This window comes from Gadus chalcogrammus, chromosome 15 (assembly GCF_026213295.1).
Source record: "Gadus chalcogrammus isolate NIFS_2021 chromosome 15, NIFS_Gcha_1.0, whole genome shotgun sequence".
NCBI classification, from domain to species: domain Eukaryota; kingdom Metazoa; phylum Chordata; class Actinopteri; order Gadiformes; family Gadidae; genus Gadus; species Gadus chalcogrammus.
In genome coordinates, this window is record NC_079426.1 from 2,756,435 (window position 1) to 2,767,344 (window position 10,910).

At 40.2% G+C, this 10,910-nt stretch overlaps 2 protein-coding genes across 3 annotated transcripts; one reads left to right on the forward strand and one right to left on the reverse strand.

The window, feature by feature from the left end:
* Positions 1 to 182: 182 nt before the first annotated feature.
* Positions 183 to 2,380, forward strand: bag2 (BCL2 associated athanogene 2). The gene is made up of 3 exons (XM_056609114.1): positions 183 to 447; positions 874 to 983; positions 1,146 to 2,380. The coding sequence occupies exons 1-3, from the start codon at positions 326 to 328 to the stop codon at positions 1,532 to 1,534; spliced, it is 621 nt and encodes a 206-aa protein (XP_056465089.1). The 5' UTR covers positions 183 to 325; the 3' UTR covers positions 1,535 to 2,380.
* Positions 2,328 to 9,550, reverse strand: rab23 (RAB23, member RAS oncogene family). 2 transcript variants are annotated; one of them, XM_056609113.1, is made up of 8 exons: positions 9,264 to 9,550; positions 9,061 to 9,139; positions 7,714 to 7,934; positions 6,825 to 6,910; positions 6,024 to 6,180; positions 5,316 to 5,398; positions 5,118 to 5,210; positions 2,328 to 5,032 (listed from the first exon to the last, which is right to left on the reverse strand). In XM_056609113.1, exons 3-8 carry the CDS (start codon positions 7,866 to 7,868, stop codon positions 4,899 to 4,901), a joined length of 708 nt encoding a protein of 235 aa, XP_056465088.1. In that variant the 5' UTR covers positions 7,869 to 7,934; positions 9,061 to 9,139; positions 9,264 to 9,550; the 3' UTR covers positions 2,328 to 4,898. The 2 variants fall into 2 exon arrangements, with proteins under 2 accessions (XP_056465088.1, XP_056465087.1); XM_056609112.1 differs by having other exon boundaries at positions 9,061 to 9,550.
* Between the last annotated feature and the right edge of the window lie 1,360 nt (positions 9,551 to 10,910).

The window sequence follows — 10,910 nt, forward strand, 5'->3', positions numbered from 1 at the left end:
GTGGAAAAAATCATACTGTCAGGATTGATCATGGTAGCATATTAACCATTAACTATATGAATTATTAATTATTTGATTATTTTAAAGATCATTAGGCTATGCAATATATTATATATTTGAGTCGGGAGCTCGAGGCAAAAAGTCCCGTTGGTTTTACGCCGTTCCCGAAACTTCGCGAGGGTTCGTGGAGGAAGTGGTGATCCATGTTTGGAGATGTTAAGCCTGGGGCGCTGCCGGCGAGAAAACAGTTATCTTTGGCGAGACGCTCTTCAGTCATCCGGTGCATTTATCGAGTGGAGGAAACTCTCAAAGGATCTTCTTGATCATGGCTCAGGCTAAAATACAGGCTAAAATGAACGAAGCGACCAAGAGCAAGTTCAGCAGGACCATGTCCATGGCAGATCGTTCTGGGCGTCTGCTAGAAAGTTTGGATCAGCTGGAAATTAGGTAATCTTCAGTAAAATACCTTTTACTATGACTACTACTACTGTAACAATCGGCAACCAATTATAACGATACATTGCAATTCGCTGAAGAGCTGCCTGCGGTATGAATGCTTTCTGCTGAAAGTCTTTCATTGCTATACTGGATGGCTTGATTTACATGCTGTGTTACATTTTTATAAACAGATTTTAATATATATTGCTGTTGCTTGTTTTATCGTCAGTTTTTCAGTAGAAAATATAATGTTTTTTTTGTATATTTACTTTAAAACGTTGTATATAAAAAGAACTACAATGAATCCGATGTTTTACAATCGAAAACTACTGGCATGTTTCCAAGTAGGAGGGTGTTCTGTCTCACTCCCTTTTTTCTGGTGAGTGCTAGGCCTATGTCATCATCACTTAACGATTCGTTTCTTTCCACGGTCAGGGTGGAGGCTTTACGCGAAACAGCGACCTTGATGGAGCAGGAAAGGGAATCCATCCTGGAAATGCTTCAGTCCTTACAGAACGGTCAAGAAATGCGCAGCATCTCTGATGGTGCGTCACACTGGTTGAGCTAATTTCTCCCGCATGCGCTGATAATGTCACTGTCTTTATGTTTATTTTTTATTTCAAACCATTGAGAAGACTACCTTTTTCGTCCTACAAAAATATTCATGAAATGCCATTGCAGTTGTTTGAAGTGTGTTTTTTTTTCAGGGGAAAGGGAAGAGTTAAGTCTGACATCTAACCGACTTCTGGGTCGGACGCTCTGCGTAGAAGTCTCGGTTGGAGTAATCAGAAATTCCGAGCAAGATGATGCTTTGCGTCAGGCGACATCGATGATTGATGAGATTGTCAAAAAGTTACTGGAAGACACCGGCAGCAACCGACAGCGTCTGATGGCGCTGCATGCAGCCTGCGTGACCGAGGCGCCACCTGTTGCCATCGATCAGAAATTTCAGGCCATCGTGATCAGTTGTGCGTTGGAAGACCAGAAGAAGATCAAGCGAAGACTCGAGACTCTTATAAGAAATGTCTTCAACGCAGAGAACACCATTAAACTCATGGATAACCAAAAGTTAGATCAAGCCAATGGCGCCCATTGAGAATTGTGTGTGTTAAGATGCAGGAGAACACAAAAGTGCCTATTTTTAGTAGCGTTCACATACCAAAGACATGCATATAGATAACTCCTGAGTGTCGGAATGTGTTTGCATTCGCACTGAACTATAAATACCCTCTTTGGGTTTTCTTCAGAATCACAGGCTGAGTGTAGGCTGAATGTATCTCAAAGGGTTGAAAAAAACACGATATTTTTTTAACTAGTATACATTTTGATATGTTTTAATTAAATATTTCCGTAATTGATGGTGTTATGTATGAAGATAAACGCAATTATGCTATGTATCTACTTGACCCCACTGTAAGTCTTTGTCATTGTGGTTGAAGAAGTCTCAGTCAGGGGCCTGTATTCTAAAGGCCCTGTTCAACAATTCCTACCCTTAAGATGTGACACACTCACTCGCACGCACACACATACACAAACACACACATTACACCCTATCCTATATAAAGACACTTAATACTCTTAATGAACACTATGCATTTAAGCCTTAATCAATTTAACTAATCCTGCATGCAATAAAGCACACTTTGTTTTGACGAAAGGTTTTTGTCTTCAATAAATACCTGTCTTTTCTTTCAATATGATCGTTTATTAAACCCCTATATTAAAAATAAAAGCGAGATTTTGTAAAAAAAAAAATCGGATGAAATTATATATAACTCAATCATCCAGGCATTAAATGTAATAATGCTTATAGATCAGTTCTTATCAGTACAATTAAAATGTATTTGTATTATAATATAAAGACTATCTTCATGTAGTAAAATGCACTTAACCTGACACAAAATAAATCAAATGAAAACATCAAGCCTAACAAATATGAACTTGTTTTGTTCACATTTAACCAACAACACTTGAGCCTTGGAGTCCTGTTTTGATTGTTTTACAAACTGGGCCGGACAGCTAGAACTTTGAAAACCACACTGGATGCAGTAGCATGTAAGACTTTATTTTGGTGAAATTACGATCAAATATCAACACAATTTCAAATCGAACGCAATCAAGTGTATACATGTGTGCCACATACACCTTCAACCTCTTAAGATACATTTACATAACTAAATCAATAAAAATACACTAAGCTAATGTTTTTCTAAAAGAAAAGAAGAATGAATTCGTACAGCTTACGTATGAAGGCATCAGTGGAATAGAACAATAGCAAGAAGACAAAACCTTTTTTTTTTTACAACACCTGAGTGACAGCACACAAGTAATGGTTACGTTAAAAATGTATAATCTGGACATCATCTTGTTAATAAAGTGCACTAAAATCCATTCAGTCCAAAACGAAACAGCCAAAGTATATGGATTGATACAAAGAAGAGGGGAAAAAACAAATTAAATCTAATTTATATTAAAAATGAATGTGCAGGCAGGTATTTGAAAATAAAGATGCATTAAAAGGTACTGAGTAATGTCAATGAGAACAAGGCATTCAGGGTCATCATTCAATGGTATCAATGACAAAGAGTTGGTTCTACAGAGCCCCCTAGTACAGGTTGGTCAGAATGCAGTGGAAGGATAAGATTATTCAATCATAACTACATCTTGAAGTAAAGACACACATTTGAAGACAATATATTTCCCACACTTTACACAGTTAATGGTGTTCAGTGTGAAATGAAACAAACTTGTAGGAATCACATTGTATTTGTATCCGAGTCTGACGTATCAAGGGGAGAGAAAAAAGTAAAACTATGAAAAATACATTTGAAAATACTCAGAAATATGTTCAGCACATTCTTTAAAATAATTCAGCAATGTCTTATGTGCATTTATTTATTTTCTATCTTTTTGCATTCAAACGTTTTTCGCATGACGACATATTAGGCTAGTTCTACCTGAACGATTTTAGGTCGAACTGGGAAATAACATCATTCACTGTACTATAAAGAACACATGAAATGTGCATGGAATTCAAAACCTATCCAAACAAGCCTGTAGTCTAGTACGCAACTTAGTCTACCCCCTCGTATAAGCCGTTAGATCTCAGATCTCACTCTAGCTCAAACAACCAGATAAGTGGCATTTCACTCTATTTGACACCACCCAGTCTGGTTACCATGAGAAAATAATTTTACTAAACATTCTAAAAGATGTAAAGTCCTGTTTCGTTAGTTTGTGTTTGATAGGCCACAGGCATACAAGGCAAATAATACTGCCTACTATTGTGTGACTACATAATGTATTACTTGAAGCAGTACCAGAGTATTGATAGGAAAGCCCGCTTAGATGTAGCAGTATGGAAAATGTAAACATTTATTACTATTTTTGACTAGATTAAAAATAACATAATTGAGTGTGAAGACGTATAATTCACATAAACATCTAGCAATAGGTTGACCGTATCAACCGTATTTAAACTGTCAACAAGTGTTATAAGACACAGCTATATCTTTTTCTTTGCTTTTGTGCCAATATTTGGTTAACCATTAAAATACATTAAAATATCTGCTGCAGCTTTAGAACATTTCAACACTACCCTGACGGTGAAACGTGGTTTGGCACTATGATTATGGTGTTAGGCAACACCTGTGCATCACGAAACACTGGTTGTTATAAAAATACCTTTTACACAACTAAATCTCCCCCATTGTAATTGTTAGTGTTATGATTGTGACGTGAACAGTGTATATTGAACCATATTCCGTAGAGCGTTAGAAAAATATGGTACAAAATAATCTGCGGTTTTAATCTCTTACAATACAAACATATTGCACAGGTGTACATTTCCAAAATAGAGGAATGGAAAAAAAATCAACTTACATTTACACGTTTTTCGTGATACACATGTTTTCCAATAAACATGTCACCCTTCTGCAGTTCATATTCAAATTCACAGACCATTGCATTCCAATTCAGTTTGTCAAACACTCATTCATGTCATTCATGATCCACAGAGAGACACAACCGAACCCGTTCAGAAATAGTCATAGTTTAGACGGCTTATTTGAATCCACAATGCTAGATATTAATTTACAAAAAATGACGAATTAACGTTTGCTAATTTTGATAACGGAATCGATGATATCTAAGGTATTAACATTTTTTCTAATGAAAAAAGCACAAATATATAGAGAGATATCGGTAACTATAATTGACATTTGACTTTATTTTGAATTGTTGCATTTTTGGACGGTAGGAAAGGCCGATCGAAATCTGATTGAAAAAGGTGTTGTGCTTAGAAAATAAATGGGAAAATTAGAAAAAAAGTAAAATAAAAACCATTATCCTCCCTTCGCTTTGGTCTCTGATTATGGCCTCCCATTCAGCCAACAGCAGTGATCCATCAGGGCTATTAAATAGCATTCTCCAAGGTAGGCACCAAGCTTTCCGGGTAGATTCTAGAGTAAACTGCAGCTCCCAAAGGGATTTTTTGTCTTCTTGGTTCTTTGTTTGTTGGGTCGTAAACTAATGACTTCGTGGCCGTTACTGGAGCTCTGGTTGCTGACGTTCGTACCAGTGGTATTGAACACACCTGCAGACATAAGGATGAGCGGTCAACAGTTGGAGCGTGGGGTTGAGCAGGGGTGGGAGAGGCCTCAGAGAGCGTCAACACGTACCTATTTTATTGCTCGTGGTGTGAACGACCTCTGGCTCCTCGGCGGTCTGCTGTTTCAGCCGCTGGATGTACTTCTCGGCCAAGTATTTAAAAACTACAACCACAAAAGAAACAGAGGTCCCAGGGCGACACCCGGTCAGTGGGGTGTTCCTAATGGTCGAGCGCAGCTTGTACATCGCTCAATGGTTCGGTCGCTCACCCTCGTTGACGTTGAGGTCCTCTTTCACTGACGCTCGGTAGAACCTCAGCTTCAACCTCTTGGCCAGACCCTCTGCCTCTTCGCTGAAGAGAAGCACACAGAGTTAGGACCACAACACGGACACACACGCAGACGTAGCAGCGGATTCATAGTGACTGTTTAAACAACAAGGCCTTATCATGAGTTATACCCCTAACCTACAAATACACTCAAATAATTCAAAAAGATATTGAGAAAGAATAAACGACCCGCAAAATGTTCCGCTACGACAGTCGTTTCAACACTAGGGGAAAGAAGCAGCTTCTGACATAAAAGTGAGCTGTTTCAACCACAGTCCAGGAAAAACAACACATGGTTACGTCATTTCAAGGCCTGTGGAATCCGACTGCGGATGCGATCGAGGGAGCGTCAACACGAACTCTGGCTGCCTTTGCTTGCGTTGGATCCGATTGCATCAAAAACACAGCTGCTTCTCACTTGACACGTCAACGTGAATGAAGTTTGGTGTGAACCCTGATATCCACAGTCTTGAACTAGATGCCTCACCTCTACCTGCTGACCTGTATCTGATCTCACCGCAGAATCCCATTGGAGTAAAAGCTAAATAACAAAATCGTTGTAAGGCAGCAATCTAGCCCTTATTAGGTATTATTCACAGTGTAACTGTGGAAAGCTATTCTTGATTTCCAATGTCTCCCAAGCACATACTTTTTGATGACCGTATCGTCCAGAAGGTCAATCTTGTTCTGGACCAGGACGGTGGGGATGTCCCCCACCTCCACCTCCACCTTCTCCCTCCAGCTGCTGACGGCCTGGTAGGACTCCCGGTCGGTGGTGGAGAACACCAGCACGCACGCCTGAGCACCTGGGAACACGCGCACGCGCACACGCACACACACACACACGCACGCACGCACGCACGCACGCGCGCACGCACACACGCACACACGCACACACACACACACACACACACACACACACACACACACTGGATGTTTCACTGTGTCCACAAAGAAGGAGTTAACGGAGCAGGTACTGAAAGAGAAGTAATGGAATAATTGCGGGGGACAGCGCACGTGGGTAAAGTGACATTGAATGATGAGACCAATCAGGCGGGAGCATTTCAATTTAATTGCACTGAAACCGTTTGGGGTGAAAGCAGCAGCGCCTAATTAAATATCAACAACGAATGAAATTATACGGTGGTAATTGCAAGAGCACTCAATTTTAAAGGATGCGAGCAAAATAGTAAAACGGCAAACAAAGTTAATATTTTGAAGTGTGAACAATCATTGAAATCATTTTTTAACCGCGATTAAAACCCTTCTCGTGCAACTGGAGTGCATTTTTTCTAACCCTTTATTCAACATTTAACCGGAGTATCCCTCTAATCGAATCCACGTTTGGGTCCATATTGGTGCTAAAGCCATTAGTGACGAGCCTGATTGAAGGTGAGTGTTATGGAGCAGAGGGAGAGGTCTCAATTAGACGTCGACAATGGGAGCTCACCACGGTAGTACGCCTTGGTGATGGCGTCAAACTCCTCCTGGCCGGCCGTGTCCCAGAGCATCAGCCTCACCTCTTCGTCGTTCACGCTGAAACATTCACAGAGGAAATGAAAGGCCAGCCCCCTCCCTGCACAACGTCGAGCGTGCAGCACACACAGCTGTTCAGCCCGCCGGGGACATTGTGTAATGTGGAGGACCGTGACTCCACATTACCAGAGAAAAGGGAAGGGTGGTGCGCAGGACAATGTCTTGTGTCCTGTGGAATCGTGATATCGTTTCTGTTCCGTCACACCCCATAGCACCAAACCCCAGGCTCAGATTTGAGATATAAATGAATTGTTAGAAAAATAAAGCCAAAAAGCCAATTAGACAAATGGAAAGTGTTTTACTACATAGTATGCGTCACAAACAGTGTGTTGCCCACCATAAAGATGTACTTGTGCAAATCTATCAAAATGATATGAGACTGTTCTATTCCATTGTCAAAGACGAGATAAATCAAAGAGCCAAAATATTTAAAATCAGGCTTCATAATACGACAGTCCCTATTTAGTTTGGTAAGTATACCAATAATATATCGCCTTTAATCAGCCAATAAATCCTCCAGTCCTTCAGTTCTTACCTTACCTGTCACATGCTCTAAAAAAAGGTGAATGTTCAAACTGGTTGGGAAACTCAATGAATGTAGCCAACGTGTAATCACCAGTGATACCAGAACAACTTCCAGGGACATGGTTGCTGCCACGTATGCTCATAATTCCCCTTTGATCATTCCAATTAAAAGGAGAAAATTAGACCCCGAAAATCTGCCTTCGAAAGAATACCGTAAAATACAATACCAAAAGGCACTGCTGTCCTGCCCATCCAGGGCGAACATGGGAGCAGCTTACATGATCTGTCTTTCCAGGAAGTCCACCCCGATGGTCTTCTTGTAGTCCTTGGTGAAGACCCCCTTGCAGTAGCGCTGGATCATGCTGGACTTGCCCACCGCTCCGTTTCCCACCACCACCACCTTGATGGCCACCTCCATATCCTCCTCCAACATGGTGCTCTGCCTCTAACCTTCTAGTCAAGTCGAGTTTTGCTTTTCTTCTAGAGGAACTAAACACACCTGAGGAGAAGAACAAACAACCATCATACACAACGCACAGCAACAAAAAAAAAGATCACGTCATACAAAATGTGCTTCAGTTAATTTCCGAAATCCCCCATCTTTTAGGGCTCAAGGTTAATCATTCCCCACAAATCGTACATGACATTCTGAGATTATATTGATTTTCCAATGCTTAGCGAACAGCGCATAACCAAGCCTCAGGGTAATTGGTGTATCAAGAGCAGATTTGCTTTGAGCAATGATGCGACTTGTTTATTTTTCCATCCCACTTTAATTGCTCTACATAGCAACTGGTACATTTCCAGAACCTGTCTAAGTGGCAGGAAGATAGACACCGTGGTTTTACAACCAAGTTGCATTCAATATAGGATGGGTTTACTTTGGATTTGGTGAATGTGGGATAAATAGTTTGTCGTAAGTTCATTTTCTGAAAAGTTTTTGTTTTGTTTTTTTAAATGCAAAACTGAATAAGTAATTATTGGATGCAAGTCGATTATTAGTTATACGATTCAAAATTGTTATTACAAACGAAGCCAGGAATTTCGGGGAGGTCTTGTATTATTGTGAACATGATCTAACTAATGTTGTTTATGCCAAGACCATCCAGTCCCTTACCACAGAATCGACCAAATGTGCTGCCTTATTAGGTCTCGATGTTGAGGACTTAAGTAGGTGCTTGACATTCGCAAACGTAAAGCAACATTTTAAAATTGCATTTGCTTAAGTTGATGGTAGATTACTGCATTCTTTTATCTTGTCTGGTCACAAGATGTCTTGAAACCACACTTACCATGACTCCTAAGATTGGGAGACTCAGTCCTCCAGGCTCTAAAGTATTGCAATTTTTCTAAACAATGGCATGATAATACAATAAGCCATAATGTACTTACACTCCTTGCTATCTATGCACACATCCCCTTTTGCAGGGCATCCATATGCCATTTTTACTTCACTCCCGAAAGTGAAATGCACTGAAAGGTGATGGGCATGGATGGACGGTATTGATAAGACTGTTGCGAAACGTGTCATCTAAAGAATATAAATAGTTCACCACCACTGGCATCGCATTAGCATCACCACCAAAATCAGCAAGGGCGGAGAGCCGATCTTGTCCATTTCTTACCTGCGAACTGGTTACTCATCCGAATGGATCCACATCCGACCGATCACGGTTACATAAGAGTCTTCATAGTCTCTGTTTTCTGTGACACGAAGAAGGGAAATGACTCACGTTTAATATTCCAGACTGTGGCGCAAATGTGAGCTAATTCTCCTGGCTACGACTAGCCCCCTTCTTCTTCATCAAGATAAAATGAGAAAGAAAACCTTCCCGTGTTCTTCTCATGAGACAGATTCCTTCCAGTTGTGTGATCACATCAATTGTCCTTTCACCGCGTTTACATTTCATTCAACGTATTCTTGTCTTCAGCCATGGGCTGGAGAAAACATACGCGTTGTCTGTAGTTGTCAATCCACCCGGGGCCCCGACAGTTGTCCGTGGGTCCTGAGCAGCTAGCGGTAGCAAGTGAAGGCTCCGTTGCCAAGTGAGAACGCCAAATAGTGCGTAGTGGAGGACGAGCAACAAGATGCCAAACCGTAGACGTGCATTCTAGACACCGCATTGACTGCTTCGACCCGTTGCTGCGGCACGTCAACGTCGCCGCCATATTGGAGAGGCCAATACCGACCATTGGCCTGTAAACAAGTAAAAGGGTTTACGGGAGAACAGCGTTTTGTTCTGAATGAGACGCCCGAGAACTTTTAATTTTGTCCACCGATTTTAATAAGTCGTTTTAATATTGATATTCAATTATATTGTATATATTTATAGAAAAAAGCCTTTTTGTATTATTGTTTGTGTTGTACTCCACATAGATCATACACCCTTGAATTTAAAGTACTCATTGGTTTAGAAATGTAAACGTTATATTGCTTATTATCCAGTAAAACTGCAGCTTCCCCGTTTACTATTTACTAACAAGCCAGTCTCGACCTCTCCAATATGGCGGCGATATTGACGCACAATCCAAGGGCCAATGCAGCATCTTTGAACGTATGTCTATGTGCAAAACGACCGCGTTGTGTCGATGGGCTTCCGTACCGCAAAAAAATCGCAAAAAAAAACATAAAACAATGAATAACAGTTTATTACATAAATAAAAAGAGACAAAAACGCATTCGAATGTAACAAATGGTGTATTTAATAAAAGTAAGGAAAGAAAAGGCAATTACATAAATAATTATGGGTTTGTATATTGATTATAATGTTAATTAATTGTTATATATTGCTGTAATAAGAATATTATTGTGATTCAACGTGTGTCCAGATAATTCCGATCCACGCCGCAGATAAAGTATGTACATTAATTCATATATTTCCCAGTACTCTGAGTGAATCTTCAACACTTCTAAATTAACTGTAGTTTTTGTTTCACATATAGTTAAACATATTATTTCAGAAAATAAAAATCTATATATAGGCCTACAGTAAATGAGATGCAACGGCGACACATCTGGACCACGGTTTTAGTTTAGGGCAAAAATATACACCATGAAATACAAGTATATGAAGTGACTGCCACGCAAAGATCCAATGAAGGGTCTTAATGCGAGGTTGATAATTGCATTACTTATTCCAACACATAGGCTCCATTTTTTGAAGGGTGTGGATTCAGGCTGAAGATGAGGTATGTCGAAAACCTGAGGCTGACCTCTTGAAGATGAAAGAAGACTGGGAGTTGTCACTGTAACTCAACACATGTTTGGATCACCTTTTTTTTTTTAATATGCGCAGACATAACTTCAAGGTATCTGCTGTCAAACACACTGTACAGGACATATATAGCCTACACAAAGATGTAATGCAAAACGTATGTGTAACTGTCTGAATGTGAATAGAGCACAAAATGCCCTTCTTTTTAGCAAAAGCCAGTAAATGATGGTCGGCTTGCAGTGTGAACTTTAGATATGAAA